We start from the raw sequence: 19,853 nt of genomic DNA, 5'->3' as shown, positions 1-19,853 counted from the left end.
CATTTGTCCTTGAATGAAGTTTCTTTTATTTGTAAATGTATCTCTATTGGAGTGTTTAATAGTTACTGATGATAATTGTATTGACCTGCTTATTAATATTACTACATACAATAAAATAAAGGTTTATACATTGTAGGACAGCTGTATTAAGATCCGCCACTGTTAGACTGTTAAAATAGACCCCAATTACTGGAAATATAAAATTGCAACAGTCCTAGTCACTGATGCAATTCATCTTTTGAAGAGTGAAGCAAATATGTTTGAAAAATATTTCAGAGACGTGTTTGTTACGTATCATCCTGGATAAGGGCGACTGCTAAGAAATAAATAATAATAATAATGTATTGCACAGGCCCCAAGTTTCATCAGCTGTACTGCTGGTCCAAACTATTTGCTCTGGATGAGTGGGGGCTCAGGGTATCCCCCTTCCTCAAGAACATGTTGGATAATGACTAATCTGACCTGAATTATAAAATTACATCGAGTCAATACAATTAAAAAGAAAACAACAACTCTGGTTAATTAAACATTATTGAATTCTCATCTTGAATTAAGAGCCCTTCAATGAGTGGAGTGTACACACAATCATATCCTGATAATGACACATTTCAGTTTTTTACATCACCCGAACAGTGATCTTACACAGACGTTGTATTTTGTGGGTTGTAGAATGACAGTTGTGGGTCTTAATGTCAATTTGCGAGTCTGACCCGTGTAATGGGGGTCACTTGGATGGTGTGTATTGATGCTGCAGCAGTCATTCAAGCAGCCGTGCTTACAGAAGGTAAATTGATTTTCTCCTTTACTGGTTTATCACATCAAACATCTGCCTCTGTGTCTGAGGTCTCTGATCAGATAATGCGCAGGTTATTGATGCTGTCGGGCTTCCCGACTCATGATAAATAGGTTGCAACACTAGCTGGAGAAAAGCAAAATGTCAAACTCCATAGTGATCCTAGAAGTCCTAAAAAGAAACTATGTATTCCATGACAGGCGTTTCTTTCTCAATGTCTTATGCTTATGAAGGGGTTTGGCATATAAGCTCATGTTAAATATTCACTCCCATAGGAGTAAAATGTTCAGTATTTTCTTTGTGTTTCCATTTTTGTTACAGTGGAGCTTTCAGATTACATTCAGTACTTCCTCATGTTGCAGGTAGTAGCATGATCCTGCCTCTTTAGATCAGAGCTGCTAAAGGTTACCTCGGAATGCATCACAGAGTCTTGTAAGTATAAGATGATTATGTAGTAGACACAGAACTGAAGTCTCAGGTGTATCAGAAAATGATCAGTATTTATGGTACCAAGGTCGGAGCAAGAAGAACCTGTTAATTCCAGTGACAAACAGCCATGTTGAGGTGTGCTGTGGTAGTGAAAAGGCCACTCCCAGGGTTGAGAGGATTAACAGGTTTCATCAGGCTGATAAATCTCTGCAGTGATCACGATTATCACATGTACGTGACCATTCATCCCCATCGTGGCTGGTGTTCAAAACCAGAGCGATCGGTAACATGACAAAACAGGACAGGCTGGGGGCAGGGACATGTACCTGTTACCTGGGATGCAAGCGTAAGGCAAGGACAGGGCATGGTTAATAACGATCTAAAATGAGCCTGAGTGGAGACTGTGAAGAGGACGGACGCTGCAAGTGTGACGAGGGGGGAGGGAGGGGGGGTGGGAATTGACATTGCAAGGACATTGGTGGTGGGGGGCGGGAAGCATTTTCTGGAAAAGCAGTACTTCTACCCTGAAGAGGCTTCAATTGCTGGAGACTTAAGTACATTCAATGCCACTTGAAAAGGCCAGTAATTCTGTCTCTTTGAGCAGCCACAGAAATCACTGTGATGAGGGAAAACCTGAGGCAGTCTTGAATATCTTAGGCTTTTGCCCAGTCAAGAAAGTCTAGTGCAAAACAGATTTGGCCGATGCTCAGCACTGGTTTTAGGTGGGTTGTATAGATGAAAAGTCAGTGATACTGGTTTAAGAGCTGGCTACACTGGTTCAACATACAGTCCTTTTACTGTAAACTTTGACAGCACAATTGAATATTGTCTACAGTGAAACTACATAGCTCTTCTTTGTAAGTGGCCCCTTTCTCACATTTACCATGCAGGGTGTGTTGCTGAAGCATCATGTTTAGTGAAACACATCAGAAGGACACACTCAAATCCATGCATATCAGCTGTACTTCCAGAGACAGATTACAATCAGTAGGTGTCTTGAAACGGACCATGCTGTAAAAGGTTTCAAATGAGGAGAAGTATTTTTTCAGAAGTCATTTTTTCTCGTGATGGCTATAGCCTGACAACTACGGACAGTACAAATCTGATTAACAGTGTGCCTAGTAATACTTTTACACAGGACCAGCTGAGAACAGGTTTATTTACAGGACTGACCTGAACACTTGTATTAGAGAATTAGTCAGGTTAGGGTGGGCACTAGATCTCTCTTGGTATTTCTCTCGTATTGTGTGCATGAATATTTCCCTTGAAGGTCTACATCCAAGTACCTTGGTGAGCTGAAGAGATCAGACACTGGAGACACTTCTATTAATATATTTGTTTAAAGAAGACAGGCATGTATATATGGATGAACTGTACAAGTTACTTTGAGTTAATATATTAACTGACCTTTTATATACCTGTGATCTGTTATGTGTTAAAGAACAGTCCTTTAATTTCCTGACACTTTCCTGTCACTTGTTGCAGCCTTCTGTGTTATACTTATTGTTACAAGCATCTTTTCAAAAATAACTTGCTTGGGGAATATTTAATCTTCTGAACTTCTTACTGAAGCTCCCTTCCATCTCACCCCCACTGCAGTGTTCTGTTTCAGCAGAAGAGATATTCAAGAAGGACTTCAAATGACCCACAGTGTATTCAATAAACAAACTCTTATTGACGTCTTTTATAGACGCCCCCTCCTCCTCCTCCTCCTCCTCCTCCTCCTCCCTTCCTGTACAACCCAAAGCTGTCTGGCACTCACCTGAGAGTCTGAGATGGAGATGTGCTTTGATTCGATGGTCGGCCTGCGAGCGACTCTGGGTGAGACATGGGAGTAAGGCCCTGTCGAGTACGGGCCGAAGCCAGAGCCTGCCGCGGCGTTGTTTCCAGACGAGCGCTCCTGCAGAGACAGCTTCCTGCTGGACAGGACGGGCCTCCTGGCGGCTTTCTTGGCAGAGTTGCCTGTGCTGCCATCCCCATTGTTCGTCCCGTTAGCCTGCAAGCCCTTCTTCCCATTAGAAAGCCCGTCCCCAGCACTCATGTTGATGGCTGCGACTCTGTCTGCAAGCTCGGTCTGGTGCTCAGAGTCCATCTCCGCAGAGCTAGCTCTTCGAGGGGGATTGTCAGTCTTTGAGGACATCACAGAGTGGGGATGGTGCAGCAGTGTGGAGACAGGGAATCCTTGGAGCAGCTCACATGAACTTTAGCCTGTCCAGGAGCCTGCTTCGGAAAACTTGCACAGAGCTGCAATAAAACAGATCTTGTTAGTGTGGGTTGCATTGAAGAGGAGCTCAGCACAAGGATTTCAGATGAAGCGGATGTCACATATACAGCAAGTGAAGAATGAATTGATCATGCTCTGGATAAGCTTTACTAATAAATAATCTGTTTCCAAAGGTGAATCAATCAAATAAATCAGTACAGGTCAGGCAACACACAAGTATGTATTGTATTCATAGGTAGCATTAAGCGCTTCCCTAACCATCAGCTGTGGAACATGTCAGTTCCTATGTGAGTCAGAGAGCTGGATGTTGCTCTTTTAAAAAGGAATTTAAGACTAGAATCCAGGACACCCTCTTCCACATCCCAGTTTAGCAGCTAACAGTACTTGCTGAGTAACAAGTATATTTTAACAGCATCTATATTACCCGTGTTCCATTGCCACTTAAAGTACATAAATATTAAATATTGATTATAATCTTAAATTGGAATGTACCTGTGTGCCTATATCTGAAACTACCTCTATATAATGTAAAATAATAATACTGTGTATAAAATATCATTTGACCTTAACTAGTGAATGGAGTAGTACTTGCACAGTAACTAGGTACCATGAAATTGGTCTTTCCATAAATACTGGCTACAGTATTCGTATCTCTGCAGTACCTTAAATGTCATTTCAGTTCAGCGTTGAAATATGGGGTCCTATTCGCAAAGTATTATCTGCTCACTGCTGAAATCTAAAGACACCTCTGCACTAAGAGCTAAATCAAATTACACGTCTTTCCAAACCAACCACTCTTCCTTCACTGCGCAAGGGAGTTTGCTGTTGCAGTCAGTGCAGCCGAATACCAAGATTACAAGGCCTCTGCCTAGCAACTGTGAAAATCTATTGCTAACGATGCAAGGCAGACACCAGAATGAAATGCAATTACAAGAATTCGCCCACAGACACGGCACAAATACACGCACTGCACACATTTGATTAAGGACAACTGATGACTTACAGCATCAACACTACGTGACCCCTGCAATGTCAGGGCCCAAGTAAAAGGAGTATTGAAATTCTCAGACATGCCAAGTTCCCACTCATGATTTCAGAATATATTTAAAGCGCAAAAAAGTTTTTAAACCCCTTGTCACTTTTGTAGATTGTGTATAAAATCTGCAATCAGAGACAAATAAAAAAAATCTAAAGCATCTAGTGTATGTAGAGTTCAAGTATTAAACTCCAGTCTATTGAAGAACCCTGCCAATCAGAAGCTGAAAGAAAACTCTGGACTAAAAATGACGTTAAGTCATGCTGAATCCCCTTTCAATGAATTCACCTGAGTGTGTGATGATTGATTCATCAATCCCATTGTAGTGCAGTGTAGTCTTTCTCAAAACATTCAGCAAAATAAGAACTTTTACTTTTAAATTAAGCAGTGAAACACCAGAACGAACACCGTTGTTTCACGACAGTACCATCATCGTTTATTGGCTTGCCTGCGCTTGCCACTCCCTGGTTAGTTGGTGCAGTACTAGTGTCATGTGAATTAATTACAGTACAGGCTTGGTGTACTCAACTGTGTAACTATTTATTCAGAGAGCTGAAATATTTAATTTTCCCACGTCTGGAATGGAGTGATCATACCACCAGCACTGGGATTATTTTCCTCATAAAAACTGCAAGGAGATCAGAGTTCTGCAATGCAGAAACATGAGCCAGCCTCTACTACTGAGAGATTTCAGAGGGAAAAAAATCATAAATAATAAAGCGATTCCTTTAATATTTAAACAATTTTTTAAAAAATCTAGAGACTGTCATTTGCATCATTATCTTGTTGCACAAGGAGAGGTGCGTTTTAAAAAAGGTAGGAAGAACATGAGGGCTGTAAATAAATAAAGAGTTGGTTCATTTATAAATGGGGTCCATACTAAAACGTGATACGTGATCTTTTGACTTGTGTGTAATGTCCGATCTGTTACAGAGATTTACAGGATTAGTTTCATGGTGCAGATGCACCAAAAACAGTAAGTTATCATAAGCACGCGTGTGTGTGTGTGTATGTGTGTTTCATATTTGGTAATTTGTTTTTATGCTGCTGTAAATATTTGATTTCAGATTGCTTCTAAACAGATTTGCTTCCCCTGACATGCCCTAAATCCAATAATCTTTCACATTACAGCAGCTCAGCTCTCTCCCTCTAACAAAAACCTCAGGAGTGCAGTCACATCATAACCAGATTTTTCATTAATGAAAAACAAGCTGTTCTTTCAATATGCCGCCACATATTAAAAATAAAAACGGAAACGCAGCTTAATCCAACCAGGCTGCAAGGCTTTTCATGGTTTTATTTTAAAGCTGTCCTTTAGTTTTGGTCATGGCTCAGAGTATGTTGTCTGTACCAGTATACTGCTGTAACATTTTGGATAAAAAAAGCACTGATGCATTTAATCTGTTGAAATAAATATGCTTCAGTAATTAAATAATGAGACAGTCTTAGTTCAGACTTAGTGTGCATATCCATTCAAATACTAATTTGCACTCTTAAAAACCAAGTCAAACACATGGCTTGTCATTTTGTCTCCATAAAAACTGTATAAAATGCTAAAGAAGCCTTGTAACACTACTTTCAGCAGTCTCTGAACTTCTCCACCTATATATACTGTATATATATATATATATATATATATATATATATATATATATATATATATATATATCAGGCAGGATCTTGCATCAAAGGGGAATTATTTGTTATAGCACATAAATCTAATTTTATTTTCAAAGGATGACATCACAAGGGATGTATATACTTTAATGAATACTAAATGTTAAATTCCTTAATAATATACAGTAGTGCACAAATGTATCAGAACACCTCAGGATTTGTCTTTGCATATCCTTTCTATACCTACCTTCATGAAAACCTCTGGGTGTGAGAATTTACATTTTTGGTCAGCAAATTGGTCATATTGAAACAATAGGCACTGATGTGAAAACGTTAGACCACTTTGTGCTTTAAATTAGGCATCTTAGGCCATTTGTGGCTGTGTGTTTCTTTTCTCTTACTATTCTTAATTAATTGCATGTGTGGCCTATTGAAGTCCTCAATTAAATGAGGCAATCACTAATTTGCCTATTTTAACAATGCTTGGATTTCCTATGCACAACAAATCAAAACTACAGAACAATGCGGCGTTCTAATAAATGTACATTTAGCTATCCCCTGTACACCTGCTTAAACCTTCTTCACAAGTATGAAGCACTGCCTGTGAATGAGTAACCCTGAGCACTGGAGCCACGGGCTGAAACATGAAGACCACGTCACAGGGGAATGAGAGGTAGCCTTCATTAGGCAAACCATTGACACTGGAATTCAGAAACATCCACCAACAACATATTCGTTAACATACAGTACACTTCCAAACAAAGTTTCATTGAAATTCCCCAGCCTAGTGTTGATGAAAATGTGATTCTAAGCAGTTCTGGCCATAAACAGTTAGCCAGGACTCTTCAGCATATAGGAGTCTATACTATTGATCTATTAGATCTGTACTATGACTGATCAAAATGCTGCTGCTGTTTTACATAATAAAGGGGGTCCAAGAATATGAAAATGAAACATCCAACAATGTCTTTTATGTATTTCTGTCTGGAAAAAAAATAATTTTAAAATAAGGTACATGATATTTAGATCTGCTTTTACATCAATTGAGTAGACTCCACAATCTTTAATATTACAATGCTGTGACTTGTATTGGGGCAGTGAGCAAAAAGTAGAGCCTTGAAAATGCTTCCACTCCAATCTAACAGTAATTTAGCCTTCCCCTGTCAATATGTCCGAGATATAGCAAGGTTAATGGAAAACTACTCAGGAGCTGCAGTGTGCTGCCTCCTACAAAGTGTACAGTGCTGACAAGAAACGTGTTCTCTTCCAAGGATTACTTCTCCCTGTGTAGCGTCACAGCCCAGGCTGTTACCGGCAGGAAAGAGACCCAGGGAGAGAAAGCTGCAGTTTAATTAACAAAAACAGGAACAAAATAAACTGGGACTAGGGCCAAAATAAAAAGATTCAAAACAAAAGAATAACTATGCGTAGGCTGGGCACTAGCCTTCACTACTACGTTGAAAAACAATACAAAAACCAGAGCACAAAACACACATTTCCTCCCTTCAGCAGAAATGGAACAAGTTCCCCTACAGAAAGAAAAGTTGACAGTTTGGCCTCTTTCATGTGGATAACAGGCTGGAAACTTGGAAGAACAACAAGGATATAATTAGGATTCCTGATCCCACTGATGGGAATCCTCTGCATACCAAATCATTGCTTATTTTGAACCTCCAGTGGTGACACCACAGAGTCGACATGTGAACATATGAAGCAAAGCTTGACCTCTCAAAGGGCCAATCACAAGCGGGCTCAACAGAAATCTGTGCACACCTTTCATTGAATATGTTCAGCTGAAGTAACACTAGTAATCCCCCCTTCTATATCCATTCCCATGAATATGCAGAAAACCATGCAAGCACAAACTGATTTTATTATACAAAATAACATCTTGAATAAAATGCAAACCTACTGCACACTGAAAAAAGTCTTCTTTTAGTTAGCAATAGAAATCGACTCCTAAAGATAATCTTAGACACTTGTATGCTTATGCTTCCCTACTGTAGATATTTAAGACATCAAGGAGACAAGACAACCCAATAAACTAAGATATATCCTTTCTTTCTGAACTGTATATTGGATGTGCAAATATTTAAGGCACAAATACAAAATGAATAGGATTGAAACGGTGCATTAAGTTACAGACGACTGAAGCTACTTGTAAAGCTTAAAATAATGAAAATCCAAAAAACCTTCAGATGTTTCCCTTATTGATATATGGAAATGTAAAATGAACCCACAGCATTCATCAGATTAGGAAATATGTTCTAGCTAGGAATAAATGCTTTAATGGATTAAAAAGAATTTTGACGGCATGAATGCACAGCAAAATTATAGGCCGACAAGAACCACAAAGTTTTGCTTATGCTGAAATGAATCATTTCCCCCCACACAGTGCAATGCAGTGTAAATATCCAAAGGCTGTATAATGCTGACTTATCCAGACCTGCTGAGGTGCAAATCTCCCCCTTCCTCCACAGCACGCTGGACCTAGCATACAAAGAAAGGGAGATCCATTTTTCATGGATACTGAACACATCACTGGCAGGAGGGTGGTTAACCCTTTCAGCGCAACCTGTTCACCAGTCACTGGGCTCCGCACTGAGAGACTGCACTGGGGGCAGATTCACTCCTAAACCTCATGGAAGCCTTGCTGCCAAATGAATCATATGGAATCAAAGAGCCGACAGATTTAAGAACTGAACAGAGAGTGGAAATCTGAGACACAGAGAAAGCAAGCTTGGCAGGTGCTGAGCGTGTACTGCACAGGGAAAGAGAATGCAAGAAAGCTTCATTTAATATTGAATAGTCCGGCTTACTGTGTACCATTATAACGTTCGCTGCAGTAAATGTGGATTGTCATTCTGCAGTTTCCTTTGCTTTGCTCACACTAAGCATTTACCAGGCTTTACCCTGCATTAACTAGTGGAGGTGAAATTGACTGACTGATCTAGTTAATCACTCGTGTATTTTCAGTGTGAATGTTACAGGTTAAATCCATTCTGTTCACTTAACAGTGCATGGAAGCTTAATTTGTAAGTATACCCATCATGCCACAAGTCTCAATCATTTTGGGAACATTCTGCAGTTATGCAAAATATTCGTTTTCATGTCTAGTTTAACATCAGTTAATTGTTGATCCAGATGATTCGGAATAGATTTAGCATACTTATCTGTGTTGTTCCATGTTTTCACTATGCTGTATTTTGCTTTTGCTATACTATAGGATACAGCATTAAACAATAGGGCTACAGTGAAAGACACTAGTCAAAATGTTTGTCAGCCTTTATGTTTGATTGTTTTAGGTTATGAAATAAAACCATTTGAAAAGGAAGAAACAAATCAATTGTGTTTAGTAATAATCATTCAGATGTCCTCAAATCAACATGAGATTAGTTTTAAAGTGTTTCTCCAATAAAAGGTTCCTGCCCAAGGCTATGGCACATAGCTCCAAAACAGGGTGAGCTGACACATGAAAAGGCAACAATCTCTACTGCATTGTTATTGTGTGTACTCATATTGCCACTTCTCTCATGTCTTTCCTCTTCACAGTCCTGGGTCCTTGAATCTGAAGTCCTCCCCACTGCTGGGTACAACATCTCTACAGTACTCTAAACCATCACAGAACACCACTTGCCGGCTGGAATCCCTGGGCAATTTTTCTGGTACTGTCTTAGTTTGGAGTCCAGCTTATCCCACTGCAACTGTCACTGTTCCAGGGCACTTTGCCTGCTTCAAGGCTGGCATTGTGGGAGGTTGTTCAGCAGCAGATCGGAGGTTCTGTATGTTGATCTTGTCATCTTCAAGGCACTGCACAGCATTGGGTCAGGTTTATCAAGGTCTAAAGGCTGCAGGTCAATTTTCCCCATTGTATCTCACGGACAAAAAGGACAAGCGTTTTTCACACAGTAACCAAGATCATCAATATTAGTAATTATAAAAAAGATCCAGTGCTTGACTTTAAAGAACATAAAGATACGGAATGTAATGTAATTCCTGCTTTGAATGCAGTACAGCCCACTTTGCTTAAATACTTGGATATTAAAACAAACACACTCCATGAAAATCCCAAGTGATTCTTATGAATAATATGCAAATAAAAAATAAAATTCCACCTGTTGTATGGTGGTACGGAATCACAGCCCTGCTCAGTCCAAGGGAAGACATGAATCACTATGTCACACAAGAGGGACTCCTTTCTGACATGTTTTCCTTGGAGCTCCAACTGTACAAATACATGCTGTCAAAAACAAGTCATCCAAATGCAATCACTCTACTGAAGGCAAGCACTTTGCACACAACAGATCTCTATACACATGCCACCTGTGCAGGGTGCTCTGGTGCAAATGTTATGCTTTAGACTTGAAAGCGTTTTTTTTTTTTTATGCAAGAATGGTCCAAAGCAGAAAGTGCTTTGAAGTCTTTTTGTGAAAATCTGGTAAAAAGTACAGCTATGGCCAAAAGTTTTCTATCACTCTATTTAACATCATGAAATCTACAAAATTATATCGCAAAAGCCTACCAGAAGCCATAATAGTAGTACAGTATATGTTACATTTTTCAATTTGTGTCAGTTTTTCGTTAAGTATATGGAAAACTACAAAGTGGTATGTAATTCAATATGTTAACGTAACATTATTCAGCAGGTTTTCATTCGACTTTATGAAGCAAACTTAGTTAATTCCACAGGGTGATGCAAAACTTTTGGCCATAGCTGTAGGTGGGGTGGAAAAAATCTTTAAGACATCATTTAGCAGCAATTGGTCATTGTAATTCAATTGCCAGAATGCACCGACTACCAGCAGGAAACTCTTAAGGACTGGGTGATTCTTTGGGGGGGTTGTGGTTCAGCACAAATCAATTTAAGATAATTCATCATCTTACCCCACTAGCTCTGCCTTACTTTTACTGCTTGCCCACATGCTGGCCTCAGTGTTTATTTTGAGTTGTTATGTATTGCAGCCTGTAATTTCTGCCAGCATAATTACAAAAGAAAAATCATTCATCCACAAATCTGAAATCTGCCATCTTCATTGCTCTAGCATTCGAGTGCTTGAATATATACTTTGTCTTAATTCCTTCCCATACTTTAAAAACGCAAGATTTGTAGATTATAGCGAGTGGGTGTGCTGCTATTATAATTTATGCCAGATGTTCCAGTTTTCTTTTCTGTGAACTCTGGCGGGAAACATTGCATTATGCTGGCTGTTAGCCATGAACTGTTTGTGACAGTCGCATGCATATTTAATGAGCTCCAGAAGATTCTGATTCCCCCCCACCTATTTCCTTTTCTCTTGGGCTGCTGAAAGCTATTTTTGAAACAGGTTTGTGGCAACGATGACGCATCGCACTTCGGCTTCCGGCAAACCCTATCAAACATGAGGTCAAAGGGCATCAGTCTTGACCCCTTGATCCTCAGTTATACGGTATCAGTACTGCGATACGGCTGACTAATTGCAATATTCATTTTAAATGATGCTTTCCAGCACACTGCTGTGTAAAAGAGAAATTAGCTAACGACTTGACCAAATTCATTTTACACTGCACTGTCCTGTGTATCGGATTCACTTCGGTAAACCCCCCAAATTGCTAATATTTGTCATAATGGTTCATCTACTCTGGTATGATGAAGGGGGCTTCATGAAAATATAAAGGCTTAGCCTCCAGACAAGACACAGGCTGTAGCTTCCAAATGAAGGTCAAGCACAGGAGGCTGAGTGGTGGAGACCGCAGCTGTGAATTACCAGAGAGGCTTGAGCAGTGGGGTTAGTTCCCTGGACTGGTGTGGCCTCCATTGTCACTGCCATGGCTCTTTTAGGTTTTTTATATACTGGAAACAATAGGCACTCATGTGAAAATATTAGACCACTTTGTGCATTAATTATGCATCTTAAAACAACTTCTAAAAAGTCTCATGCATTTTACAATTAGTGGCGGTGTGTTATTTTTTTCTTACCATTTTAAATGAATTGCATGTGTGGCTTATTAAAGTCAGCAATAAAATTAGACAATCACCAATTTGCCTATTTTGACAATTTTCCAAGATTTTCCGTTCCAGTGGTTTGATTTCATATGCACATCAAAACAGAAGCAATGGGGTGTTATAATAAATTTGCACACTCCTGTATGGTATATTATATAAAATGTCAATGACCGGGTTTAAAGAAGGATTTCTCCATGGGTTTGCAGCATTACAATACACAACCTGCCATCTATTATCTCTACTTAACCTTGACATTTGATTATTTATTACGCAGTCAAAATGTCATGGTTACCTGCACATGTTTCCACGACAACCCCGCAACAGGTCAGCCAGTCCCAGCGAACCAGCTGCTTCAAAAATCTGTGGCCAGAAGGCAAAACGGGTCAGAGGACATGTTCAGAATTGGAATATTGAATACTGAGCAATCCAGAATAGTGAGGTTTATATTATTCTTTTTAAAAAAAATATATAAAATAACAGGATGTGTTCCCTTATGCAGTCAATTCCAACGTATTACAGTAGCCAGGGATAAAGCACACCACCTAACATCAGTGCATTCATATCTCTATAACTAAATAGTTGATGTACTCTAGCTGCCCATAGTCCCATTTCTGCAAAGATGACGTTATGTGATGTCTAGTTATTCCTGATTATCACCTTTGGTCTCCCCCTGGTATCCACTAAGCAGTGCAGTCACACATGCACACACGCACGCACGCACACTCTTTCTCTCTCCATCTCTCTCTCTTTCCCTCAGTCCAGCACATTCCAGAGGATGCTGTTCAGTACAGTACATGACTTGCCTTTATATTGTACAGTATTGAAGTGTGACACAGGGTTTCTTCCAGAGTAGATACAGACTGCTCGTGAATAGGGATGTGGAGAAAACTTGTGCCACATAATTAACACAATAATTTTACCATTAAAAAAAAAAAAAAAGACAAACAACTATGCTTATGTTGATGCAATTATTAAATTTCTCTCATTTAATTGAACTGTTTTTACCTACGTAACATTATTAACATATGCTGCTTATGTATAAACTTGGGACTGTAGATAGATCAAATGGAAACGTATTAGGAGTTCTTTGGTAAAAACTGAACAAAAAGTGCAAAGTGTTAATAGACAATATTCCTCATTCCAGGGAGTGGTACCATTTGTTTCCTCAAAAACACTGCAAAGCTCTGTAACTAATACTACATTACTGTGGTGTGACAGAAGCCCCTATGAATAAATAAGACCTGCTCCTCTGCTTCAGATTGTATCGTTTTCTTTTAAATTCAGTATTCCAAAAATAGGCCCCAGCATAGTTTCATCTTGAAGTCACTTGAAAAACATCAAAAGGGGACGGCTTCAGAGCATAACATTTTTATTTATTTATTTTTAAACGCAGGAACCACACAGCCTCCTGTAGAACCATGTACGCTACATCAACTGCATTAATTAAAATGTTTGGCTTACAGCCACTTATCCATGTTACAAAATACTTTAAGAAACACGGTATAGAAGGTGCTAAGAACTTTAACTTGTAGCCTTCATTCCTGGTTGCTTGGACTAAACAGAATCATGTGACTACTGTAAGTAATAGGAGACACCTCAATTGGACACACCAAAGGGTGTTGGGAGATGTAGTTCTTTTGAAGCAACAAGCAATCACTTGGGGGACTTGATTAAAGTCTTAAAATCATAAATGGTCTAGATAGTTAACCCAAGACTAATGTAGCACAAAGAGAAGAAGAGGAGGACATAAGTGGAAGCTGAGTAAAAGAAAGTTTAGATCAGAAGGTAGGAAGCACAATTTTAAAACACTTTTTTTTTTAATAATCAAATACAAGTTGCCCAAGCTGTGTGCTTCTTCCTTCATCAGACCTTTGTGATAACATCTCTGCATTTGAAGAATGTTTTTTCATTAAATTGTATTAATTAGCTTCAGCTTTTAATGTAGAACAAATTATAGTAGAAATAGGCATAAGTGTGTTACTGCTAATACATTTGCTGATTAACGATGGTACTTGCTAGTCACCACATTAAAACCATTTCATAAGCAACGGAATTACTCACCATCCCTCAAAAAGAAAGCCTTACTTATGCTAGGCAACACCTTAATTGCATGCATCATTAACACAATACAAACACATGGCTTTCTTCACTCATTTCAAGAATCTACAGCATATCCTTCTCATGCTTATCTACAGACTGAAAACTGCAGCAATATTATCAGCTTTGCAACTGTACTATCTGACAACCTCAGATAATACATTATAAACCCCCTGTTAGAAGAACAGTGTATGGATGTCATCCCGTGTATAGAAAATACGACACACTTCTGAAGTTAAACGTTTGTTTTTTACAGCAGCGTGCACATTTATTAGAACACCCATTGCTATGTACAATGGTGATTTCTAGGTTTTAAAATGATTATTCATGCCATTCTGTAGGAAGATAAATGTATGGCTCGCATTAACACTACTGAGGAATGGTCACGTATCCTTCCAGAAGTATTAAAATCACCTAAGACTTGTCATGTCAAGCAGATAAACACAAGATTAAACTTTTAAGAAACCAAGTCACGCAGGCAAACATTTCAGCAAGTGCCTAGTACTGGATTACTGAAGGCACTATGTAAAACATTATGGGATATTATAAATGTACATAATGTTTTAGCAGCTATTTAGGTTTTGGTATGTAAATAAATGTCAGAGAAATTCTAATTCAGGTAAAAAATAAAAATCATAGAAACGAAGGAAGAAATTCTGCTCAACCTTTGCTTCCTCAAACTTACAATAACATTACAATCATTAAAACAAATGTACTACTCTACCGAGGAGAAAAAAAATAAATAATAATAGACAAACATTAGTGAAGCATCTCCCAAACTGCCACTGACCTGAAAATACAAAGATTAGCAATCTCACCCGAGATCTCTTCACTGCTCTGAGCTGACCTTGCCCCTTCAAAGAGCAGCTAATTAGATTTCCTGCTCCCGAGCTATTCCCATGGAAGAACTGCACATAGAAGCCGGTACTTACCGGCATGCGTTCGTATCAACATGTTTCCTCATTCAGAGAGAGCAGCATGATCTGGCCAGCATGGATCCCCGACAGACCTCGGTACTCTGTCCCATCGGCATTAACACTGCAGCAGTGGCTAGCGAGGACTGATCAGAAAAGCCTTCAGCCTGGCCCGGGTCACTCTGCCTGGGGATTACCTGCAGCCGTATTTAGCCCTCTGAAAGGTTTATCCTGCCTGCTTTGTCACTGGCTAAATGGGACAGGGTTTAGAGCTGTCGGGGATCTCCTGTGCAAGGGCATGCGCTGGAGGCTCTGAACTCAATGGGAGCTCATTGTAGGAATAGCCCACAAGCAGGAGAGCGGTTGGAAATGGGGGACCCCCTTTGGCCAATATGGTTGGAGTTATTAGGCCCCTCTCAGGTTTGTTTTTAGAATTTTTTTTTGGACGCTATTAGGGTACCATATTTAAAATGCAATCCCCGTGATAGTTACGAAAGATATTTGCTGAATCACATTTCCAATTATGGCTGTAAATCTGCATCTAACCACTAAAATGTTTAAACTACGATCTGTGTAAACTGTTCAAGTCTGCCTTTTCATTAAAAATGTGTTTGATTTAGTAAATCTTTTTTTATGTCCTTTAAATTTGATTGATTTTCACATACAGTTGGTGCCCGAAAATTGCAATTTTGCTGGCATCTCAAAAAAGTAACTAGGTTTCAAATAGGTTGGTAATGTTGTGGAGTCTGATAATGTGTTATATCACACCTGTTTTGTAAACAAATCTAAATTGAAGGTCCAAGAGCAAATGACTTCTTGCTGATTGGTTGTCTTAAGAGGTGGTGTTGAGAGCTGAAGCTGCATGGAACCCTGTTTAGACAAACAATACAAATCTCACAGACTCCGGCTGGTGACTGCAGTTGGAAAGACACAGAGAAGCACCCCAGTGTTCCTTACTCCACTGTTAAAGAACCCAATCCTCAACCAACTTCTAAGGAACTGGTCTGATAAGAATAAACAGGTTCACATAACATTACCATGGGCTGGATTGTTCAGATTAACCCTTGGAGTATGTTCTCTGATGGATACCATTCTGTAACATTGTGAAGTGAATCGCTGCTTTATTAACCTAGCTATTCAGTATTCAATAAACTGCTTTGCTTTACCAGAGTTGTTATATTGTTATTGATTAACTTTTGTCATATAGTTGTACTTCTGAAGTACTGGGGTTGGATTTCACAACAGCAGTTTTATCTTTACTTATCATTCAAACTTTAAACCCTTATTTCCAATAGTGTTGCAGTCCCAGTCTGAACTGGGTTTTTGGCTCAAACCATTTATACACTGTTGCCAATTGCAACCACATTCGCCTCACGTGCCTGTCTTGGCTTATCTGGACTGTGAAGATTTAGCTTGACCAACTAATTTGGACAGTGGTTGGTAACCTTGGATTAGAGGGTTATGGCTCCAGCCCAAGATGACTCATCCTGGGTACAGACTGTGCCAGAAGTCTTTATCCTGACTGAGGGCGATTATTCGTACTGTACTCATTAACCACTCATAGGCAGAAGGCTTTATTACAAGTAACGGAGATTAAAGTAAAATGATTGCTTACTGTAATCATAAAAGAAAAATAACGAAATCACAATAATGGATTTGAAGGTTAGCAGGGATGGAGTGAAATCTATTTCTGCCAGCAATCACAGGTGTGGCCATTCCCCAGTTAGTGCCAACTTTATTCCAACACACACTATAATGTCCTGCCACAATTACACATAACTGAAGATTTTATTTTTAATAAACAGAAAAAGCAAATAATAAAGCAAAAAGACAGAAGTAGTAGTCTTAATCTGGCGAGTGGTCAGAGAGTGGTCTACTGTTAGAAGGTAATCCTGTTGGGAGAGGTAACTGAAAACAGGAAAGCTAGGAATACCAATCCCTTTACTTCAAGGAATACTGATCAGAAGAGCCTATTTACACAGAACTCCTTCGAAATTAACAGTGTGAGATTTTGAATTCCAAAGGTCGCATTTTGCTCTGCTGTGGGCTCACCCCTGCCCGTGGGAGTTCACAACAGGCTTTCGTTTGAATTGGAAGTCAACCAGAATAACAGTTTATCTGCAAAACACAGAAGACAAGTTGTTCTGCATTGTGTCGTGATAAAGGCCAGGGTGGCAATGCGTTCAGAGTCTGTCATTATGATTAGATTGCATAGGTAAGTACTATTTAAAGAGGACCTGCATCCGGAAATCAATGGCAGGGTTTTTTTTTTTTTTAGACACAGTGAAAATACACAGTATATTGATTTTAATGGTCAGAGTCGCTGTTTTCAGCTCAAATCAGACTTGTATCAAACCGAGGTAAACAAGCAGAAAGTGAAGGAGTTGGATGGAAATCATTAGGGATGTGTTACACCCCTAGAAAACATTTCCACCAACTTTCAAATTGAACCATTTTGAAGTAATTACTTTAATTGGATATTTATCTTTCAAGTAGAATAAAAAAAAAATTCATAACTTCAGTATTTCAAATACAGTACCGTTTTAACTTTCCAATAAGGATGATGTTTCAACGAAGAACCAGAGTCGCTGATGAATTACAGTATTTAGTGAGCTCCTCAAAGATAAAACACAGAAAACGAAGGACCCTAGCTGTACATACATACCATACGTAAATAGTGCAGTGTTTGATGCAATACAAACACATCAGGGCTTAAAACCACTATGAATGAACTCATGCACACACAAAACCCCATGCTCTCAGTTTTGTAACCACTTTGCTTTCGGCACTGCTTTCAGTTACAATATTTTACTGCTCCTTAGACCAAGGCTGTCATAAATAAAAGTCACTGCACTCTGACAGTGGCCTTATAAGACAGCAGTAACTGCAAATTGAATAAACCTGATGGCCGAGACAGGGAAGTGGTGAATTTACGGATTTAGAATTCTTGTTATATAAAACAGGATTCCTTGGTCATGGTCTTGGTTTACTGCTGTCCAGCATTTGGCTATAATACTATATATTCTCGTTTGTTTTGATGTTTCAGGTACTGTGCGATTAGGAGGGCCCTCTGTATGTGCACAGTATTTCATTTTTTTGTTTTTGCTTCTTACTTTTTTATAATACAGTGTTCTCAATGCATGGGTTACTGTTGTTCATTACCTGTCCTATATTTGATTAGGACACTGGTTGCCGATTGCATCTCTAGTGGTTGCTTTATTCATTTAAAAATTAAGGAATAACAAATAGTCCCAGGATACAACTTGCACGTCGAGCAATCCTATTGAAAATGTTCATTTTAAAAGGTCTGAAGTACTGCCTTTTCTGTTAGTCGAATTGGACGACAGATTCCAAAAAATTCAGCAAAACTGAATGTATGAATATATTTGTGAGATACCAGTGAAATTCAAAGTATTTACAACTAATTCTAAGAAATAAAGTACAGCTATGGCCAAAAGTTTTAAATCACCCTATAGAATTGTATCTAATTTTGCTTTATAAAGGTCGAATGAAACTTCCTGAATAATGTTACATTAACATATTGAATTACATACCGCTTTGTAGTTTTCCATACACTTTTTTTTTTTTTTAAATTAATGTTGCAATCCTAAAATTCTAGGGTAATGCAAAACTTTTGGTCATAGCTGTACAGTATAATTACAGGCCAGCCATTTCTAGTGGATTTCAGAGTCACCAGATAGCCAGGATTTATAATACAGATTGATCAGCTTTTCCAGTCAGCATACTCTATATGCCTCCTGTAAATCAGAACTAACTGCCTGGAACTGAAAGCACACAGCACACGTTGCCAGAACAAAATACATTAGTCATCCCCCACAAGATCAGCTTGACTGCGAGCTTCAGAGAACAATCCTGCTGGCTGCAGAGGGAGATGCTTCTCTCTCTCACACTCACCCACCAAACGCTTATTTGGCTCGTCAACAACATAGACCAGGCAATGAAAGTATATACAAGGACAGGATGTTCAGACTTTGTTGTGTTTGCTATTATTGATCAGATTCAACACGACAATGCGATTTACAGGCCGATACTGGAACAATGCATTATCTTAACCTTGTGTGTATATATATATATATATTATATATATATATATATATATATATATAAATCAATCAAAACCCAAGCATTGTAGCATTTCTCACGTGGTTATAACAAAAAATGTCTTTGTATTAATCAATATACTTTGTAGGGTCAATTTCCAGATGGAAATCTGTAAAAAGAATATTGATAATAAGCCTTTTGATAAAACAAATGCTGGTGTCCCTTTGTAGAATGCAGTAGTCGGAAGACACAGTTAAGAGTCTGTGCTATATATGTTCTGCCTTAAAATGACATTTGCAAGTGAAATGCCATTGGGGATGAATAGAAGCCACTGTCAAATCACCTATTATTATTATTTATTATTATTATTATTATTTATTTCTTAGTAGGCGCCCTTATCCAGGGCGACTTACAATTGTTACAAGATATCACATTATTTTTACATACAATTACCCATTTATACAGTTTTTACTAGAGCATTCTAGGTAAAGTACCTTGCTCAAGGGTACAGCAGCAGTGTCCCCCACCTGGGATTGAACCCACGACCCTCCGGTCAAGAGTCCAGAGCCCTAACCACTACTCCATATTGCTGCCCCAGTGTGAACTATAATGGGCTGTATTGTAACTGCAGTGCCCTTAGCTCTGTTGCAGCTTTATTAACCCTTTCCCAGACTAGTCAAGCTTCTGTATACAGCACC

At 38.9% G+C, this 19,853-nt stretch overlaps 1 protein-coding gene across 6 annotated transcripts in view; it reads right to left on the bottom strand.

Moving 5' to 3' along the window:
• LOC117430878 (calcium/calmodulin-dependent protein kinase kinase 1-like) overlaps window positions 1-19,853 on the bottom strand; it is a 67,980-nt gene that overhangs the window by 29,000 nt on the left and 19,127 nt on the right. For 5 of the 6 annotated variants that reach the window (XM_059001607.1, XM_059001608.1, XM_059001606.1 and 2 more), the window contains one exon: window positions 2,985-3,466. In XM_059001607.1, the coding sequence (XP_058857590.1) occupies window positions 2,985-3,362 (378 nt within the window). In that variant the 5' untranslated portion in view covers window positions 3,363-3,466. Of the gene's footprint in view, window positions 1-2,984; window positions 3,467-15,111; window positions 15,271-19,853 lie in introns of those variants that run through there. The other variant, XM_059001605.1, reaches the window with a different exon arrangement.

Source organism: Acipenser ruthenus, chromosome 26 (assembly GCF_902713425.1).
Source record: "Acipenser ruthenus chromosome 26, fAciRut3.2 maternal haplotype, whole genome shotgun sequence".
NCBI classification, from domain to species: domain Eukaryota; kingdom Metazoa; phylum Chordata; class Actinopteri; order Acipenseriformes; family Acipenseridae; genus Acipenser; species Acipenser ruthenus.
The sequence above is the reverse complement of the archived record's forward strand: the minus strand, read 5'-3'. Positions and strand labels throughout refer to the sequence as shown.